The 21,260-nt window shown below is 42.3% G+C and overlaps 1 protein-coding gene across 7 annotated transcripts; it reads left to right on the forward strand.

Moving 5' to 3' along the window:
• The first annotated feature begins 1,361 nt into the window (after nt 1-1,361).
• TFG (trafficking from ER to golgi regulator) lies at nt 1,362-20,786 on the forward strand. Of its 7 annotated transcripts, none has more exons than XM_028726663.2 (9): nt 1,362-1,522; nt 5,135-5,257; nt 8,296-8,504; nt 10,300-10,383; nt 11,209-11,355; nt 12,877-13,044; nt 16,154-16,294; nt 17,890-17,976; nt 19,993-20,786. In XM_028726663.2, exons 3-9 carry the CDS (start codon nt 8,321-8,323, stop codon nt 20,376-20,378), a joined length of 1,197 nt encoding a protein of 398 aa, XP_028582496.1. In that variant the 5' UTR covers nt 1,362-1,522; nt 5,135-5,257; nt 8,296-8,320; the 3' UTR covers nt 20,379-20,786. The 7 variants fall into 7 exon arrangements, with proteins under 7 accessions (XP_028582496.1, XP_028582494.2, XP_028582493.2 ...); XM_028726664.2 differs by lacking the exon at nt 1,362-1,522 and adding an exon at nt 1,527-1,545; XM_028726665.2 differs by lacking the exon at nt 1,362-1,522 and adding an exon at nt 2,009-2,173.
• Nucleotides 20,787-21,260: the final 474 nt, after the last annotated feature.

The raw sequence follows: 21,260 nt of genomic DNA on the forward strand, positions 1-21,260 counted from the left end.
CTTTATTTGCTGCTTTTGCAGAGCTTGCAAGTTTATTAGTACCGAATGTCTTATTTCTAGGACTTGCATACAGGCGTGACTATGAATAGCAGTGACCATGCTGAGTTGGTAGGTTGAAGGGTGTGTGGTCAATTTGAGCAAATATTGACACATTGGTGCAATCTCTTTCTTTTCACAATCTGTTTCCTTCGTGTTTCATTGTAGCAACTGAAGGATTATCAATTTTCTGTTACTAATAATGGATAACTAGTGAGTAACTAGTGTTCCTTGTTCAACAAAAGACCTAAGTTCAAGAAGCATAATTAATATTATCTGTGCAGTGTAAAGCCTCATGAACTTTGATATTCCATGCAACGCGAACTTTAGACTGTTTCTTCTTGATGGCCAGGAGCACATATACATCAAGAAAGGCACTCAGGCTATCAGGAATAACATGGAGAATGTAGGCCTTGATCTCCCAAGATCCCTTTCAGCTGTGATTCCATGAATGTGTGTGTGGATATATGTCCAGCTCTGAGGGTCTTCTGGTGGTTGCCTCACTGTGAGAAGTGAGGTTACAGGGAACCAGGCAGAGGGCCTTCTTGGTAGTGGCGCCTGCCCTGTGGAACGCCCTCCCATCAGATTTCAAGGAAATAAACAACTACAGTACCTGGCTTTTAGAAGACATCTGGAGGCAATCCTGTATTGGGAATTTTTTAATGTCGAATGCTTTACAAACCCAGCCAGATAGGTGGCATATAAATATAATAATAACAACACTTTGCTTAACTGGTTAGGTGAATAGGGCATGTGAAGGCCAGTCCTCTGAGGTATCTGTGAGTGATCAGACAAGCCATAGACTGCAGCAGACTGGCTTTCAGGATGGTAGATGAGGAAGTAGATAGATATTCGGGGCTTGATAGGGTGGGGGTGAGTGACCCTCTCTTTGCTTTCCATTGGTTCTATGTTCACAGCTTAGCACAGTAAAGCACATTTGCAATCCTCTACTGTACACTGCTCAGAAGCCCTATTGGGTCCAGTCCTTTACTCTCCTGAGAGCGCACCCCATTGAGATCAATGAACATCGGGCCAGGCACTGCGGAGCAGCCTCAGCCACTGAACACGGCTTGGCCTGGAAGAAGGAGGACCCGTGAATGACGTTTTTGCAAAGACGCTCCTCTGCCCAGAAGAGACGCCAACTGCACGCAACTGACTGCCAGAAACCAACAAGGGAGACTAGAATCAGGCCCATTCATTCCCGCGCATGCGCGTTAACTGGACTCGCGTTGACTTTTTATTTTTTTTAAGGTCAAGAAAAATCTGGGTCGCTCTACGTCTCTGTCCTGTACGTCAGCACGCGTGCGTGCCCCACACCTTCATTTCGCGCCTGCGCGGTACCGGTTTCCTCTGACGAAGCTCTTCGGTACAGCAGTCTCCGCCGTCAGGTTATGGGCGGAGTGCGCATGCGTGGCGGCCCGGCAGCAGCAGCAGCAGCAACCGCCTTGGCCGAGTCTCTTTGCCACGTACGGCAGCGGCGGCAGCAGTGAGTGAGGAGGCGGGGAGCGGGTAGGGAGGGGTACAGGGTCGTGGGGCTGGCGGGCTGGCTGGCGCCGCAGCCTCCATTTCGTGGAAGAAACGGGGCGAGTCGGGTGGGGGAGCCGCTGCCCCGGTTTGAATGGGAGAGGCCGAGCCGCTGCCCACCGGGGAAGGAGCGGGTAGCCGACCGGGGGGGGCCCTTAGGGCGCCTGGATGAGGCCTAGGCCGCGCCCTTCCCCGTCCACTCGAGACAGGGAAGGCCACGCATTGGATCAGCTGTTGCCACATCAACCTCAACCCCCCGCCCATGGGCCTTGAATCCTGGTTCCTGCTCTCCCCTCCTTCCCCACATAATTCATTTTCTAGTTGGTGGGCGCTGCGTTAGCCTACTGCAGCAAACAGCAGTGCCAAAGCAGTGTAGATTTAATTGTGTTGTAACGAGGTTTTGCTCCCCCCCCCCCAAGAAAAAAACCCTTGGAAAAGATGCACTTCCCATTTCTGAGGAAAAAGTTCTTTCCCTGCCTCCCCCGCTTTCAATTTCTCCTTCCCTCTCCGCCCCACCAGGGCTGGAGAGCCTAAAATGGGAAGAGGTTAATTTGGGGTTTCTGATTCTTTGTCACTGAGGAAGGCTCTGCAGAACACACACAGCTCCCTTTATGTAAATGCTTCATCTTCTTTGTACACCTTCGAAGTTTGTTTGTTTGTTTGTTTCTTCCTCAAGCGGCCTCTTCGTACTTGGAGTCTTGGGAGGAGGAAAGTTGTTTATCCAAGGTCACCCCAAGAGGCCGACAGGACAGTTGTCGTTATATCTGGCTTGCTGGACTCTTTAATTCTTCTACGTCTTCTACTATAATTTGTATAATTAGAAGACGTGGAAATGTTCACGGTTCAGAATCTCAAAAGTTCGAGTACTGTTCATTTCGTTCATGCAAAGAAATTGTTATTAGCCCAGCGATGCAGCTTTTAAAAGTGCTCAGAGCTGCTGTCAGTATTTAGTTACTTGACATTCTGAGTCAGCTGGGGCGTGAGCCAGCAACTCTTCCTGTCATTGCTTTTTTGTCTTGTTTACTCCTTCAGAGAAGTTGGGGTGTGATCAGGGCAAGTCATTGGGGTTGAAGAGATCTGTCACGGCTGATATAAGAGTGGTGGAAGGAAATCCTGTTCTTGCAAAACAGTTGCATTCATAAGCACATATACTTGGAGAAATTTATGACGAGACTTTTATTGTGTTTCTCTTACAGAATTAAGCTTTAATACTGTCCCAATTATTAGGTTTTGTTCTAGCAATAGTTGCTTCTACTGTATAGTACTTAAAAATATACCGGTGACCCATTACAATATTCAGCATACAACCAGTCATTTAATATTTGTGCAGTGCAATTGGTACATGTCTATTAGAAGTAAGCTTTGTTGAGTTCAATAGGACATGCTTCTAGATAAGATGATATAGGATTGAAACCTTAAATAGATATAGAGACACAACTGAGTTGCCTGCTTCTAAAGAAAATTTCTGCCATTGAAATTTCATAAACTGATACATAGCCAGCACTAGAAGCTCAGTTACTAAGATAGTTGGCAATCTCTTGTGATTACAAAGTTAATGATCCTTAAAGGAATTACTTTTCTCAAATATCCTCTACGCTAATTTAATCTACTGCAACTAAAGTGCCAGTTTTTATTGCACCTTTAACAGCTAACAGGTTTACTTAATTTAAACTTTCATGAATTGGAGCCCACTTTTATCAGATGCATCTGAAATGGTATTTGTATTTAGGGATCTAAATACCAAAGGGTATTTAGGGAGTCATCTGCCAGGGATTCTTTAGCTGTGATTCCTGCATTGAAGGGAGTTGGAGTAGATGACCCCTTGGATCCTTTCCAACTACAGTAGTGCCTTGCAAGACGAAAAGAATCCGTTCCGCGATTCTCTTCGTCTATCGGTTTTTTCGTCTTGCGAAGCAACCCTATTAGCGGCTAAGCGGATTAGCGTTATTAGCGGTTTAGCGGCTTAGCGGCTATTAAAGGATTAGCGGCTAAGCTGCTAAAAGGCTATTAGCGGCTTAGAAAAAGGGGGGGGGGAAGCGAGAGAAAAAACGCAAGACTAGCAAGACGTTTCGTCTTGCGAAGCAAGCCCATAGGGAAAATCGTCTTGCGAAGCAACTCAGAAACAGAAAACCCTTTCGTCTAGCGGGTTTTCCGTCTTGTGAGGCATTCGTCTTGCGGGGCACCACTGTACAATTTTATGGTGTTATGAAATCAGTCTCTAGGTGGGTTGCAAACAGAAATATAAATCACAATATCAATTAATATCAATATCTTTTTAATGTATATCACAAACTGAAATTTTACTACAATAAAAAATACAATGTTTGAGTTAATAAAGTAACTCATAACAGCATAGCAAAAACATCTTCATAAGGGTTTGCTGTAAGGAAAATCTGGTGGTTATAGTAATAAAATATATTGCCAGCAACAGTTTAGCTAGTGAGCTACTAGTGATATGTAGGTGTATCATACTTCACAACTGAAATTATAGCTAAATAGATTTGAAGGTCAAATTAAGTCTGATTTCCATAAAGCATAAACTGCCTTGAATCCCACACTTGTTTAAAGATTCTGTTCTTACAGTTGTTACGGTGCATTTACTTTTAACAAATTCGTGTTACTTAAGAAATGTAGGGGTTTTTTTTAATTAAAAAAATAAGTGGCAATTTTAACATTTTAAATTATAATCTTAATTCTCCAATTTGGCTGCATAGGAACAAATAAGTGTCTCTTTCATGGTATAGTCTAGAAATGTACAACTATTTTATGAAAAATACAAGATTTGGCTTTGAACCAAAGGAGAGCATGCATAATGATATGAAAAAGAGAACCACATATTCAGATACAGGTTTCTTTGTCTTTGATAATCATAGCAGATCCCCATGCTAATAAACCTTACAAATAAGCTGATGACACATGCCACTTTAGATTTCAATTTTATCTGGCCTAGACTCTGTATAATTAGTGCAGCAAAATGTAACACTCTGGCTCTGAAAGCATGCCATACAAATGTTTCAACAGTTTTAAGTTGAATATTGGGAATATTTATTATTATTCATAGATTCTTAAGCATCCTTCACCACAAGGTCCTAGGGTTTGTATAAAATGTTACTCATTTTTAAAAATGCAATTAGAAGCATAGGTACTAGAAGGTAGGTACTGCTAAAACACATCTCAGGTGTCAAAATCCAGGGTTAATAGGTATGTATTCAGCACATGAATCACATTCTAAGAATTATTTTCCTTCAAGGGCATATTTGGATTATTGTATCACTGTGCTTGCTTGTTTTGGAGTTTATGCTGGACACTGCTGGCAGTATCCTGCCAGTGGAACTCTTTCCCACATGATCTGTGGGGCGGAAGGGGGAGCGCCACACAAATAAACGATGCTTTCTGTGGTGCACAGTGAGAGGCTGTCTAGCCCAGACAGCTGGGCAAAGGCATAAGGAGGGTTTGGATTACTGTTACTTGCCTTCTGTATAATAATAATATAAGAATGAATGTCTATGCTAATTAATGAAAGACTTTGATGGTGACTGAGACTTAACTAAGTTGCCTTTGTGTTTTAATGCAGATTCCACACATTGCTGCCTATTGTTATATTTTACTAACCATTGCTGCATGGCGGGACATCTGACCTCCAGCTGAAAGTAAAAGGGATAATCTGCCCAGCTACTCAATACATTTTACAAGACAGGTACACTTAATATTTGATGAAATAAAGTTACTGATAAAGAAAGTGAATTGTACTGTAAAGTTCACAGTGGCAGTGCCTTGTCTGGAAATTCTGTGTTCACTTTTTCAAGCTGAAGATGTCATTTTGAAAAGTTATCGGTTGGTGATAGTTCAGAATAGCCATTTAGTTTTATCTGTTAAATTAAAACAATGCTGCAACTATTTTAATTATAGGGCCATTCCACATCAAATCAACGCAAAAAACAAGGGTTTTGTCACCCACCATCTCAGATAACCTAGGCCATGTTTCCCAACCGGTGTTCCGCGGCACACTAGTGTGCCGCGAGATGTTGCCTGGTGTGCCGCGAGCGAGTCCAAAAAAGGTTGGGAAACACTGGTTTCTCTTTCAAAAAGGAAACGTGGGTTAAAGCGGTGCCGCCGCCTCCCACTCACTTTCCTGCTCTGGCTTCCCTAACAGTTTTCCGAGTTGCGTCACTGGATCCAGCCCCCTTTTCCACATGTGACACGGGGCTGGAGGGAGGGAAAGAGGGCTTTACGTCGCGCACAAAGGCAGCCTCCTAGAAGCGCTCTGGGCCGGCGCCGTTTCGCCGAAGGCGCCGGAGGACCCCCGGAGGATAGAAATCCATCTATCCTGGAGTGGGGCTTACCTGGGCGCCCCCCAATATTTTAATCCATTTGGCACCCCTGCTGCCCCCCAACCGGAGGTCGCCCGCTCTCCACCGGAGGAGACGCTGGAGCGCCACGGCCCATCTGGATCAAGGCCCTCGGGCCCCGCTGCAGAGGAGGGGGTTCCCCTTCCCTTCCCCCGCGGGCGCCCCCTCGGCTCCGCGCCGGGCGCCCCTCCGCGCCCTCCCCTACCTGCCGGGCTGCTGGGAGAGGCGGCGGCGGGACGGCGCCCCGCGCCCCTCAAAGCGCCTTCCTTCCCGTCCCCGCCGTCCAGGCTCCCGGGGCGCACGGCGGGCTGGAAGGCAGCCTCCCTCTCCCGGAGCCGGAGCTGAGCCTCGCCGCCTCTCCAAATCGAGAACAAAGCCCGGGGGACAGGCGAGAGGGGGGTGCGGGACCCCCGACAGAACAATGGGGGGCCGGGGAGGGGAGGGGGCTTCCAAAGGATTAGGCAAATCCCGTGGGGATCCGAGGCCGGGATGTAGCTACAATGCAGCCACAGTTTTTATTTATTCCACATGTGACACGGGGCTGGAGGGAGGGAAAGAGGGCTTTACGTCGCGCACAAAGGCAGCCTCCTAGAAGCGCTCTGGGCCAGCGCCGTCTCGCCGAAGGCGCCGGAGGACCCCCACCCTCAGCTCCTTCAGAAAGGAAGCCCCGCCCCTCGGCTCCCTACGCCGCCAGGCAGCTCAGCTGACTGACGAGGACGTTCTGCGGCGGCGGCCGCCGCACAACCACCGCAGTTGCTGGCAGCGTCCGCAGCGCAATAAGTAACAGCGCCTGGTGCTGCCAACTCTTTCTCTCTCTCTCCCGCCCCGCCCCCAAGCTCTCGCGCGCCCCGCGTCAACATCGCCGCGCGCAGCTTCCCGAGCTCGAGGCCAGCCGCTGCACGCACGCGCCGGCTCGTCATCGGCTCCGGTTGTTGCCTTTCTCCGCCGAGATCGGTGGACCCCGAGCCTAGGCTTCCTTCCCGCACCCCGCTTTCCGAAGACCGCACACCAGTTGGGCCAGTACATATTCCCCTCCCGTGACTGGAGCGGAATAGCCCTTTCTCTTCTTCCCCAACCCTTGTCGTTGGAGGAGTCCCTCAGTCCCTCGCTTTGCTGCCTCCTCCCCCCCCACCCCCAAAGCTTGGAGGTTCCCCGGCAAGGGGGAGGGGAAAAAATTGAAAGTTACACTTTCGTGCGTCCCTCCCGGCGTGACGCTGCGCGCTGACGTCACGGGGCTGTAATGGTGGTGTGCCTCGAGATTTTTTTCATCAAACAAGTGTGCCTTTGCCCAAAAAAGGTCGGGAAACACTGACCTAGGCTACAAGTACATTTATATTTTTTTTTAGGCATTTATAAAATCTTTTGAGTGCTGGTGTATTTTTTCTGAAATTTTCATCGTTTTATTGAGCTCTCTGTAAAATTTCAAAGAGATCTGATCATTGGTTATGGAGAAAAAAATAAAATGTACACAAGGGTATCTTGTGCCAAGGGTCTCAAGAGGGACAGACAATGCGGCTTTAACGAAACTTCAAACTGCTATAAAAGTAAAACCGTTTGAGATAGAAGGGAAAAAATTAAGGGGACTTCTTTCAATCATAAGGGAAGGGTGTACACCAAATACCCCAAATTTCATCAACATCTGAGACAGAGGGTGACATGCCCTCGTTGGAATGACGTGGAATGACCCTACAGTAAAAAAAACCAAAACACTACCGCCGCATAATCTTTGTGAAGATTCTACTAGAATGTAAGCAGGGGGCCTGCTGAAGGATCGCATTCAGCCTTGGCCAACCCTCTGGTGGGTGCATGCCCGTGAAGTCATGGGGCTGCCTTACATTCTTGTACTCACACCGCACACATGTACAGAACAAACAGTGCCCCCCCCATCCAAGCAGTTTGCACCCCTTTCAGCTTGATGGCATCAGTGCCATGCCTCCTTTGATTATTTGCTCTTTTTCTGCCACTACCACAATTGTGGGGTTCAGGGGCCAGAAAAAAATGGAGGCTGACCCAGGTCTTCAGGCTGGGAGTTAGCCACACCTGGTGTAAAGTATCAAGGAGTGATCAGATTTATTGGGTTTTGATCCTCTGCTTATCTTAGGCTGCTTATAGATCATGTCTTTTCCCAGGAAGTTGGCATCACCATTACCCCTCATTTCATTCTCCTCTCTGAATACCTAGAGCATTTTTGGAATTGTTAACAGTTTTAAAATCTGTTTTAGGTAGTATACATTATTATATGTGCACTTCTTTCTAGCATCATGCCATTCAGTAATACATTATTTTCCTCCCTAATCTAGTAATATAAAATTGTGCTTTGGCTAGAATGAATCAGTGTAATTGTTTCTCAGGATATACTAATGTAAATGTCTTTCATTTTGAATAGCTGTGTAAGAAGGCCAGAGTTAACCATGAATGGACAACTGGATTTGAGTGGAAAGCTTATAATTAAAGCTCAAATGGGTGATGATATTAGAAGAATTCCCATTCACAATGAGGACATCACCTATGACGAGTTAGTGCTGATGATGCAGAGAGTTTTCAGGGGAAAGCTTCTGAGCAATGATGAAGTTACAATAAAATACAAAGACGAAGGTAGGATTTCTTTGAACTTTTAGTGTTAACTAACAGTACAAAAATCTTTTTGGTGTTCCAGTTGTTTTTGTTATGGCACATTTCTCTTCTTTTTCTGACCAGTGTAGAGCTCTGTTCTTGGTATGTCAGCACAGTGCTAGTATCCTGCAGGAAGTGTGGTAGGAAACAAAAGTTACGGCAGCATGTCATAGATATTGCTTATTTATATTGTGCATTGCACTGTATAATGGAGTTTCTTACCTCCGTGTAGGTGGTAATGCTGAGCTTAAAAGCGATGCATTCTGTGATGCTGTATCCGTGAGTGATCTCCAACTAAGTTATACATAGAATACAAATTGAAATCAATGAACTTAAGAGTTTCTACTCTCAATATTGCCTAATGTAATGGGGCAGTTCCATCAATCTAGGAAATTTCAGCCGTGTCTGGGACTTTAATAACTACCTTGGGTTTTCCTGCAAAAACTTAAAAGCAAAGGCACTCCCTCAAGATTTAGAACTAGTCTGGGACAGATGCTTGTCTTGAATGAGCCCAAGAATTAATATTTGTAGAGAGTCAAGAGGGAGACAACTGTGAGACTCCGGGAACCAGTGGTTCTGAGCCTTCATTAGCACAGGAAAGGGTTAGGGCTTTGTTCTACAACTGGATACTGACACCAACAGGAGAAAGTTGGAAATTGACATTGCTGAATCCTGTCAGCAGTCCCAGGGGTCTCATACGGTTCTATATTGGAGGCTTGCACCCCTGAACTAAGATGCAAGTGGAGCTGTGACTCTCCAGACACCTGACTTGTATCCCTAAGGACATTTGCCGTATAATAAATACTGTATAAGGCCTGTATCCACACAGTTCCTATAATTACCTGAAGTAAGGGATTGGGCAAGTCTCGCCTATATCTGCAGTATAATCCAGAGAGCAGCACCAGTGGAAAGTGGAAGAGCATGTTGGCATGCATTTTGCAAAGTAGCTCCTGTCTGAACATGCCCAGAGTGTTCCTCTGCTTCTTAGCTTTTCTTGAAATTACTAGTCATTTGGGGACTGAACAAGACTTTTGGCTCCTGGCTCAGTCCCATATGGAATAATCTATATTTAGGGGGAAACTGTGTTTTGTTGCTTTGGAATTTACTGGGGGAAATGACTCCCATTAAGATTGAGGTGGTATGTTTTCCACTGGTACTTCTGCATTATGATTTTGGGGCTCCCTCGGAACTCCAAAATTAGCAGATGTGCTTATCTACCACAGGGCATTGGGGCATCAGCCGGCAGCTTTCATAATGTAGCACCAAGTACTGTGAAGAGGTCACTGGGCATGTTTTAGAGAGCAGATTCTGTGGACATAGTCTTTGCATTACTTCCATTCATTATTTATATAAGTAACTGCTATGTAAAGTTGATGTGATGCTGGTGAATATTTTAGAGGAAATTGGAATAGGAGAGGCTAAATAATATTCTGCCAGAAATTGTTCTATGGCTATGTAGTGTGTGTGTGTGTGTGTGTGTGTGTGTGTGTGTGTTGGGGGGGGGACCTGCTAACTTTATTATCAAGACTCATTTTCTCATTACAGATACAATTTTTTAATTTGTGGCAAGGAGGATGTGTTTACCTCTAACTGATGCTCTTTAACCACAATCACAGTATTATTTGGAGTGCATAAAATAAGCTGTCATCATGGACATACTGCAAAGAAAAATATAATGTCCTATGTGCACTCCTGTATGATGCAAGTGACATTCTGTAAAGTGATTATTTTTATTAATGTGCATTAGATCTGATTCCTAATTCTCTTTAATTAACAGATGGAGATCTTATAACAATCTTTGATAGCTCAGATCTTTCTTTTGCAATTCAGTGCAGTAGGATACTGAAATTGACACTGTTTGGTAAGTACTAATGATGTTTGAGTCACATGAAATTCTTGTACTTTTGGGGGGGATTCTTAGCAAACTAGTGCTTTCCCCTTAACTATTATGCATCTTAGTAATAAACTTCCCTTCATGCCCACCCAGCAATAAAGGCATTTATAGGTGGCATAAGCCATGTTGTCTTGGAAAAGGGCATTTATTTATTTGCTAGCTTGGAGTACCCGGAACTGCCCAGGAACTTTTAGAAACCAAAAAACATTTTGTTTTTTTAAATGGATAGTGTAATTTGTCAGTTTGGACCCATCACACCAAAAATGGCTAAAGTTATGTCAAAGTCATGTATTAGTCTGTGATCTTGATTCAAATTGGTTATTAGAGTCCAAGAAAGACCCTTACCACAGGAAACCTTTATGCTGAGTTCAGTGACAATATATTGAGAGACGGCTAAACCTATGCCGAAAAGTGGGCAAAGTTACCCAAAGTTTTAGTCCACCATCTTTATTCAATATGGCATCTAGCATTCAAATGTTGATGAAGAGCACTGCCCCCACCTCAGGAATCCCCATGCCAAGTTTGGTGATGATATCTTGACAGGTGTCCAAATATATAGCAAACAAACAAATGGATGGGCAGATGAACAAACCATTTCTCAAAATATAGGAAATTTGATTTCATAGGCACCCTTTACTTTAAGATCTTAAGGCAGGTTTCCACAAAGTGCATTCTATTTTCACAGTTAAGGTTGCATTCAGGCTATGCAATGCTTTTACTTTTATTCTTACAGGAAGGCAATTGAAAACTCTTGTGCCATAAAGACTCATTAGTATAATATTTCTTTTACAGTGAATGGGCAGCCAAGGCCTCTAGAATCTAATCAAGTGAAATACCTCCGTCGAGAGCTGATAGAACTTCGTAACAAGGTGAATCGTTTGCTGGATTGCCTAGAGCCCCCAGCTGAACCAGGACTTTCCACAAGCCTCCCTGAAAATGGTAGGTTGGCAATTGGCACTGCCAAATAATTGCTTGAGCTTTCGCAATTGTATGTGCATGTATGCACACACAATCTAATTTCCCATGTAGAACCCCCCATCCCATCCTTTTCCCAACCATAGTTCTACTTAATAAGACTGTAATCTCTTAAAAATAAGTATCTAAATATTGGATATCTTTTCTACGATCTCTGTTGCAGCTTGGGGTAAAAATCCTGTGCTAGTATCTTGCTCAATATACACCAAATTTGTTGTGCTAAGGTGTAAAAAAAGGGATATAATTTGTTGACTAAATAAAACTTATGAAAAGTCATCACCTTAATATACAACATGACCAAGTGCCCTAAAGAATCCCCATTTTAAATAACTTGTGTAATATTGGTTATTACGGTGTGCTGAGATGGAATACATTCTTCAGTTTACTGCATTCATGCTGACCCTATCTCTGGGGAGAAGTCGGGAGTGGTTCTTAAGCATGTCTGTCATATCCTCTGTGGGAAGAGGGAGATGACTGAATCAGAAAATCCTGAGAGTTTTGAATGTGTGTTTAACTACCACTAATTGGTCAGCTGCCTTGTCAGATGTTATTTGAAATATTCAGACATGCGGCAATCAAGCCCCTGCATGCGTATATTGAACCTTCTTCATACATGAACTTCCAGTTACTTTATTTGAGAGAGAAACATTTATTGTGCACCATGGGGAAACCCCAGGAACTCTCTCTCTCCAGCTTGCTGCCTTGCTTCTGGCCCACATCACTGCAAACCCTCAACTCTCACCTTTGTATTTTTTTAACTGCCAGCCTGTTTCCCTTAATGGCTCATCACTTAGAACTAAATAAACAAGGCAAGAGCAATTGTTCTGGCGACAATCATGACACCTGAGTTTCTCTTGTGCAGTTGGCAGGATCCTGAGGAGGTTATTAATTCTTCCCAAATCTTAGTCTCATTTTGTATCATATTCTTACAGATGACAATGCTACTTTTCTTTTGATCTGGAAAGAATATCACCTCATTTGTTGTCTGCTTCTCTAGGTTGTACAGGGTCAGTTGGGTGTATCATCATTAGATTGTTACCTTATATCAGATCAAAATGTATTTTGCGTGGATCTGAAATAGGGCAGTTCACTTAATCTGCTTTGCTGTTTGCAAAATAGATCTCCATTTTGCTAGTCAATAAGTCAAATGAACTTTACATGCTCCATTGTTTGGTCAGAGTTGTTGAACACAAATGAAAGCATGAGGTGGTGATGTGTACTGGAATGTATTTGTACCATCTTCAGGGTGGGGGTATAATTTATATTTCTTGTGGAAAAACATTTGACAGTAAATGTTAAAATTCGAAGAAGCAACTTTTTTGTTTTGTTAAAGTAGCCTTTCTGCATACAGAGTAATTTTAGTAAAAGATAGTAACACTTCTGATGTGGGCTTTGAGGTTGCTAAGCATGCTGTCATAGTCCTTGAAACAAACTTGGATACTCCAATCAACAAGGCCTCTTAAAAGTTATTTTTTTGTCTTGCAGATGTTGCAGAGAGTAGGGAAGATAAGCCTGCTACTACTGACTCCACTGTCAAGCCTTCTACTCAAGTTATAGCAGCAAGTATGTCTGCTTTTGATCCATTAAAAAATCAAGATGAAATCAACAAAAATGTCATGTCAGCATTTGGGCTGGCAGATGATCAGGTGTCGGGTAAGAATACATATTTTATTGAAACCCTTGTTGAAGTTTGAACCTTTCAAAATCATCCATGCATCATGAGGATCTTGTAGAATGAACGTGAGGGAGATACAAAATTCTTATTTTATTATAGTTAAAAACATTGATAACAATTAAACGACAATACTTTTCCAATACCAAAATGTATTGACAGTTCCCAAGGTGTAATTAGATATGGTAGGTCAGCTAACATCTGTTTGGTGTCAGCAGATAATCAGTCTTACTGCCTCATGAACTTCTCCAAAATGCACAAAAGTCTATAATTTTTATACCTTTTGTATGTATTCTTCCTGTAAAATGCACACTTCTCAGGGCCTTTCAATGCACTCCCCCCATAAATATCCATTTTTGTGTGTGTGACAAGTAATGCATAATCCTACTGATAGTGGTGTTCCGATCTACAATTTCATCAAGTTGAATTGGTTCGGACCACTGTGAAAAATGGACTTAACAAATTCCTCCCCTATCATTTGAGAAAGTATTTTTTACCAGACATGAGGCAGCAAATTAGACATATCGATTTCTGTAGCATCATTAATACATTCCAGGGGCTTGTCTGTGATCTTAATTTGAAGGAAACAATGTATGCACAGCGTGGCATTCCTGCATAGTATACTACCTTTGCTTCTCTCAGTAGCATAATTCTTGTTTTAGACTATTTTTCTGTCATCTGCAAAAGTGGTTGGATGATTAGTATGCTCCAAATTTAGCTTGCACTTCCTGAAGGTCTTGATTTTATTTTTGTACAAGGATCATTAGATGTGGACAACACCAAAGCCCTAGAATCATTCCATATGTACACGAAAAGCGCTGTTTCTGGATTTTTATGTGCTTACAACATGAATGCCACATGGATGGCCAACCTAAAGACATACAACCCATGGTTAAATTGTGCTCATTCTTAGTTTAAAGAATTGAGAATAGTATTTTATGTTGTAAAAGCAAAAGCATTGCTTTTGCGATCACACATAAAAATTTGAAAAGGAATGCAGTATGTCTGAAAGAGTCAGAAAACAGAAAATACATGTAAGAGGATTTTTTGGTGATACATTAACAATAGTATCTTAACAGTAATGACTGGATAGCTTTTCTCTCTCTGTGTGTGAAAACAATCTATAATACAAAATGGAAACTCCTGAGACGTGGCTCATAGGGTGTCACTTTAAGGGATTAAACATACTCCAAAGTTGTGATCTGATAATTGACAAGTGCATGTAATTATCACATTAATTATAAATAGGGAGAACTTAGTTGCTACATTGCTATAATGTTTCATAGTGCAGAGTAAGTTGCTTGCCCCATTGCTCGGACTAATCACTGTGTATATTCACTGTAAAAAACAAACAAAAAAGTATTCTCAAGAGAAAATGGGGTGTTGAGTTGGTTTCCTTGATGCAAAATTAGCCTTGTGCAAGGCAAATTTAGCATGTTACAGCTGTCCATGTAGACTGTATTTTGAGTAGTGAAAATTGATCTGCCCCAAAGCAGTCAGATGGATGAATTCATGCCATAGCTGTTGCATGGTTTGAATTTGCTACATGCTTAGGTTACCCTTGGGTTGCGTAAATTTGGTGCTCTGGCTCTATAAAATAGGGATCTATTTGGAGGGTTTGTGTCTATATATAAATGATTTCTGAAGAGCAATGGCAATAATTACCCTTTATAATTACTATGGCCACATTTACATCATACATTGAAAGCACTATGATGCTACCTTAAACAGCCATGGCTTCCTTCAAAGTTAACATCTCTACTCAGCCTATAGTATAAAAATGACTAACCTGGAACCTAGATATCCTTTATGTACAGGCAACTCACCTTTCATGCGTGGGTTGCATTCTGGGTCATTGTGCATGTCAGTGGTTGTGCATAAGCCTGTGCTGCCGCCACCCCGTTTCAACTCCCCTTCTGGGGTTGAAAGGAGTGCACACGTTGGCGATCACGCATGCAAAATGGTCACCTCCTGTACTTGGGGGTTTCCTTGCTGAATAGACTGTAATGGTTTTATTAGCAGGGAGGATGCCCTGACATCTAATGAAAAAATGTGGGGACAGGAAGGTGCTGTAGAAGTTTCAGGGCATTGGATTTGATAATTTGTTGTCAATCTGAGCAAATTACCAGAAACAGTGTGTGAGTGTTGAAACTGAAATACTTATTAAATAGTTATTGAACTCATATTTTTAAATCATCCCAGGCTTCACATCATGGTCTTGTAGCTGTTTCCATATAGTTTTTGTGTGTGGCAAAAATATGTTTGTAGTAACAGGAATGTTTGCTTATTGTGCCTTTGAAATTGACATTTCTGAACATTTTGAATTAAAAAAACCCTTCATTCATTCAGATTTCATTAAGCTGAGTATAGCTAGCATTCAAACTGCAAAGCCTTTAACGCAGGTACATCAGTATAAGCCAGCCATAACTTTGTGGAAAGTGACAACAATAATATTAGCCCAGACACACTGAGAAATTGTGCAGACCTGTTGGAAGATGTTTTATTAAGAAATAAGAGTTTCACTTGGTAAAGAGGTTTTAAAACACGTTGGGAACTAGTTCAGTTATGTTTGTGCTGCTGAAAGAAATTGCCAGATTTTGGAGTATAAAGGTAAAGGTACCCCTGACCATTAGGTCCAGTCGCGGACGACTCTAGGGTTGTGGCGCTCATCTCGCTCTATAGGCCGAGGGAGCCGGTGTTTGTCCGCAGACAGCTTCCAGGTCATGTGGCCAGCATGACTAAGCCGCTTCTGGCGAACCAGAGCAGCACACGGAAACGCCGCTTACCTTCCCGCCAGAGTGGTACCTGTTTATCTACTTGCACTTTGACGTGCTTTCGAACTGCCAGGTGGGCAGAAGCTGGGACCGAAACAATGGGTGCTCACACTGTTGCGGGGCTTCAAACTGCCAACCTTCTGATCGGCAAGCCCTAGGCTCTGGTTTAGACCACAGCGCCACCCGTGTCCCTTTTGGAGTATAGTAGATTGTATATTACGCCTTTTAAATATGGAAACGTGAAATGGTACACCAAATTTTATTAATGAAAGTCAGAGAGATCACTAGAATCCTGTGTCTGCATTGTTTTCCCCAGGACCCCCCAGTGCCCCTGTAGAAGAACGTTCCGGAACACCCGATAGCATTGCTTCTTCATCTTCTGCAGCTCATCCACCTGGAGTTCAACCACAGCAGCCACCATATGGAGGAACCCAGCCACAAACTGGTCAGATGGAAGGTGAGCAATACCCGTGCTCCATTATCCTGCAGATGGGGTGTTTACTTGCTCTACCCATCTCTCCTAATACGCTGCCTGTGCTCTTTTCTTCTTCAGCTCTACCATTCTCATCTGCGTGTAGATGTCTTGCTCTTTTAAACTACTGTATCCATTGTCAGTTGCTGGCCCTCGCTCCATGTGCTCCATCTCTCTACATCCCCAACAATCTCTCAAATGCAGCTGTTTTGCCAGACCATTTCCAACTCTAACCAAGCCTAATTACATTTAGCTGCACATCTCACATTCATCACCCACTATGCTTGTATCTTCCCTCCCTTTGTCTTCGGTCAAAATTTAGACTGTAAGCTCCTTTGAGGCAAGGACTTGTTTTTATGCTACCCTGGCAAAGTGCTGTGCGTACCGATAGCACTGCATAAATAACTACTAAAATAAATAATAACATTGCAGATGATTCCATTAGTTGTTTTAGCATAACACTCACCAAACAAACAGGTATAAAACAAATTAAGAAGGCCCAGTTCTGATTATGCAACATTTAAAACAGTAGATGGTGCTACAGTGTTTGCAACCAAAGCAGTCTTATAAAATGAAAACATAAAGTATATGAAAAGTATTTTGCAGGATTATTGCAGTGGTTTAAAAGGCTTGAAGTGACAGTTCAATGTTGTTTAGCAGTACTGTCAAACAGCTAATTTTTGTATTAGAAACATCTGCTCTGTCCAGTTAATACTCCAGAAAACTTAAAACCTTTCCTTGGACAGTGTAGAAATTGACTGCAGAGCAGTGTTTACATTCCTCATGCTAGGTTCTGTGCAACTATAAAATGAATGTCTTGAAAAGCATGCATTCTATATTGTAGATTAAAATAATAATAATTTTTGGGCGCTATCAAATGAATAGTTCTGTTGGTGCAAGGATTTCTGGCTGTGCAGCACAACTTCCCCTCCTTCTCCTCTTGGTCCAATTGTGCACCCCTATACCCTCCCCAAATCTGCTCTAGAGAGTTGTGGGAACCAACTTCTTGAATGGTTGATTTACTTGGTGTTTAATTTTTATTCTTAATTATGATTTTAATGGTGTTTAATGCCCTGGGATTCTTGAGTGAAGGACAGACTTCAAATATCTCAGATACATTTTTAATTATTTTGCTTTTAACTTTTTTATGATTTTTACTGGTATGTTTTTATATTCTTGAAAACCACTGATATATTTTTATGATAGTGGTATATAAATATTTCTATAAATAAATAAAGTACATGCACACATACAAGAAAGCCTTCAACGCTTAAGCCTTCCCAAAGACCTGACTGTTACTAGCCAATAACCTCTTTCAAATCATGTTTGGATAATATGAGTTTTTTTAAATATAAAAGAAAAGAAAGGGAGTTGGAGGGGGCCTCACTTTTTCTTACACCAGATAAACAGTTTTCTTGGGAAATCTCAATTTCTTCAGGAAAACATGTTTAGTTAGATTCAGTACCTTCTCATCTTTTAAAAATATATAGTTTAACCTTAAGAAAATAATATTTGAGGCAGGTAAGACTGAGCTGCTAATATTTCTTAAATTTCTTAAAGCTTTTAATTTAAATTGGTAGGCCAGATATATCCACAATATCCACAACAAGCTGGATACCCTGCTCAGCAGCCTCAGCCTCAGCCACAGTATGGTATGCAGTATCCAGGTAAGCAGGTGGAAGGTACCTCAACATTTTTGTATATAGTACACAATGTGTTCACTTAACTGTATCCTGAAATGCATGCTCTCTAATTCTGTTCTGAAATCAAACTACTTTTCTGTAAACTTCAGTATTTTTTTGCAAAATTCCACTGCGCAAGGGACCTTAAGACTTTACTCAGCAACTATCTTCTTGGGTGCAATTCAGTTGCAGAAGCATGAAAACTTTGCGTGTGTGAGAGAGAAAGTAGAGGATCCTGGACAACATCTGAATAATGCAACCATGGGGACAGGGCAGATTAGTTTTTTCCAAGTGGTTGCATTGTTCACATAACGATTACCGCTTTGATACAGGCCCCTGATAATGCGGGATAACCTTACCGAAAGGTAGCTCCTAAATAGTTGTTTCTAAGTATGAAGGGCATCTCAGAGGTTATTGGAGGAATAGCATTCAATCCTACTTGTTCTTGCTAAGAGGTTGTGCCCCTCAAAGTTTACTGAAGATGATCCGGTTAGAACACACTGTTTTGGAGCTGGTGGGCGGTGGGGTTTTTTTGCATTAACATGTGGAGCATCAAAAGAAAAGGCCTGCATGAGGTTTTTCTTGCTTCCCCATTCTCCCCTGATTGGCCTCCAGAAAGCATCTGGAACTCTTCAGTTGAAGTGAAATTAGTCAAATGATCCCTTAAAATGCTCAATAAATTGGGAGAGGTTGAGAAAACAATGCATTTTTTTCTTCTGAAGAAAACTCAGATCTGGTGTTTACATTTGCCTCGAACATTGACCCATTGAAGTCGTTACTATAAGCTGATTTTATCCGCACCAGGGCAATTTTTGAGGCCCAATTCCCTGTGAATACCACAGAGATGCTACTAAGTCAAGTGATTACAGGCAAAGTTAACTATTTCCTGAGGTAGAAGTTTCTGAGTTTGCTGGTGTTGCAGTGAAGCCATTCCCTTTTTATTTGGCTGTCGTGTGTGCTTTTTCCAATACGAGGCAGTTTCTTATATATTGATACCAGGTAGTAGGATTTGTTTCTTGTGATCATCGCCACGTGTCAGTATTGGTAGGACTAGACTGAGCTATCCAAAGCACACCTAAGTTTGGTAGTGCTCTTGTTTTAAAAAGTAAATTTGAGCCCAAGTTCCAGGTGAGTTCAAAATTTACTCCATTGTATTCTCTCATCCTTGCTTTCTCTGTTCAGGGTCTTGCCTTTTTAATAATTGTTATATATCTGGTGTTTAATGCTAACAGGATTCCAGTCAATGGAGATGTTTCATTGCAAGTAGTTTCAGGTGTGTTTCATGCCAGAAATAAATGGAGTATCAGTCTTTGTACCAGCTTTTTTTTTTTTACATTTGCAATCTGAAATTCTTTTCAGTCAGACTGATAGTGAAGCACAAGTATTAAAAGCACCTAAACTGTTGCCAGCATCTACTTTTGAGATTAGTGTCTGGAGGAATTTTTGTGTGTGCAGAACTAAATATGTTCAATTAGTTGTGTGAGCTGACTTGTTTCAAACTAAGAATAATACATAGCTTGATTATTGATGAAATTGCACTTTAGTAAAATAAGACCTCACTGAATATAACTGCATTTTAAAGAAAGATTTTAAAACATATTGGAAACAATTGCCTAAATGGTTGTTGGATTAAAACGGGAGTTTTAATCCAACAACCATTTAGGCAATTATTTCCAACATGTTTTGGCTATGATGGTTGGGACTTGTGGGAAGTAGAGACTTGCAGCATCTAGAGGGCTACAGGTTGTCCACTCCTGCTTATAGCAGCACTATTGGAGAATGTTACTCCATCCGCACTTTTGTGCACTGGAGTTGCTAGTATGTATCCAGGCTGGGTTTTTTTTACATTAAAAAATGCAATTCATGTTTTACCCCCCACCCCCTGTTTTTCATGTATGTTTTTTAGCTTTTGTCTGGAATGTCTGTATTTTTTAAGAATGCATTACAAAGTAAACCGTTCTGTTACTTTCACTTATCTGCATTGCTATTTGGCTCTTCCAGCAGGCTACAGCCAGCAGACTGCTCCTCAACAAGCACAGCAGTTCCAAGCATACAGCCAGCAGCCCTCACAGGCTCCAGCTCCTGGGTTTCCTGGCCAGCCTCAACCTCAGCAGCTGCCAGCTCAGCCTCCCCAGCAGTATCAGGCAGGCACCTTTCCTGCACAGAACTACACAACACAAGCTTCACAGTCGGCCAGCTATAACGTGACCCCAGCTTCGCAACCTGGAATGGCTCCCAGCCAGCCAGGTGCTTATCAGCCAAGACCAGGCTTCACTCCACCGCCTGGAACTACCATGACACCCCCTCCAAGTGGCCCTAATCCATATGCACGCAATCGCCCTCCTTTTGGCCAGGGTTACACCCAGCCAGGTCCTGGCTATCGATAAGGAAGCTGTGCTGTTGACGGGCCCCAAGTAAGTCCAAGCTGTTGCTGTTGCTATTCCATCCATACAGACTCCAAGGTTCTTTAACTAAAATATGGAAACTAATGAAAGGCAGAATATTCTATGGTATCACTGTTGCTGTATAATTTGCTGGGATAAATGACCAAATGAATCTTGTTTCCTGCTTTAAATTGTATTGGCTTTCTAGTTTAATATTGGAAACACTACCTAAATGTTTGTAAAGTAATGACATTCTGACTTGCCATATTAAACTACTAGGTGAAAAATCTAGCTGAAATCTGGCTGGTTTTTACTAATAAAATGTACTAAATTAGACCCACTTGTTAAAACTAGGTATGATGTTTAAATTGTAACATGCACACTGAAATTGAATAAAATATTCAAACCATCCTTTTCTGTTCAATTGCCGGGCATTGTGTTTTTACTACATCCATTGCACTATCTGCAGCTATAGTAAAGAACCCCCACCCCCCAATCAGGAATGCTTCAACCAATATAATTCTTCATGTAAGCCATCCTAGCATTTCCTGGGGGGGGGCTGCAGAAGACCTTGGATGCTGGCAAATTGTTACCAGCAAGTGTAGGTAAAGTTAACTAGGTGAAATGATAGTCACTGTGTAAGGCATTGTACCTGTGTCCTAGGTGTAGTGACTGCTAATCCCTATAATGGCCTGAGGCACTGCCTGTGCACTTACCTGAGCATGTGCACTAGACTAGGAAGGATTGATGTCCGCTTCATGGTATTCACAGCTATTGAATCACATGCACCATGTCCTTTTCACCATCCAAGGGAATCTTGGAAATAGCTGTTTACTGACTCAAGAGCAACAAATTAATGGTTGTATCAAAATGGATTCACAAACT

The sequence above is a fragment of the Podarcis muralis genome, chromosome 4 (assembly GCF_964188315.1).
Source record: "Podarcis muralis chromosome 4, rPodMur119.hap1.1, whole genome shotgun sequence".
NCBI classification, from domain to species: domain Eukaryota; kingdom Metazoa; phylum Chordata; class Lepidosauria; order Squamata; family Lacertidae; genus Podarcis; species Podarcis muralis.

Coding starts and splice junctions, on each gene's coding strand:
- TFG (XM_028726659.2), top strand. CDS start 1,428: ATGGGCGGAGTGCGCATGCGTGGCGGCCCGGCAGCAGCAGCAGCAGCA. Junction 16,295..17,889: donor ACAAACTGGTCAGATGGAAG/GTGAGCAATACC, acceptor TTAAATTGGTAG/GCCAGATATATCCACAATAT. Junction 17,977..19,992: donor GTATGGTATGCAGTATCCAG/GTAAGCAGGTGG, acceptor TGGCTCTTCCAG/CAGGCTACAGCCAGCAGACT.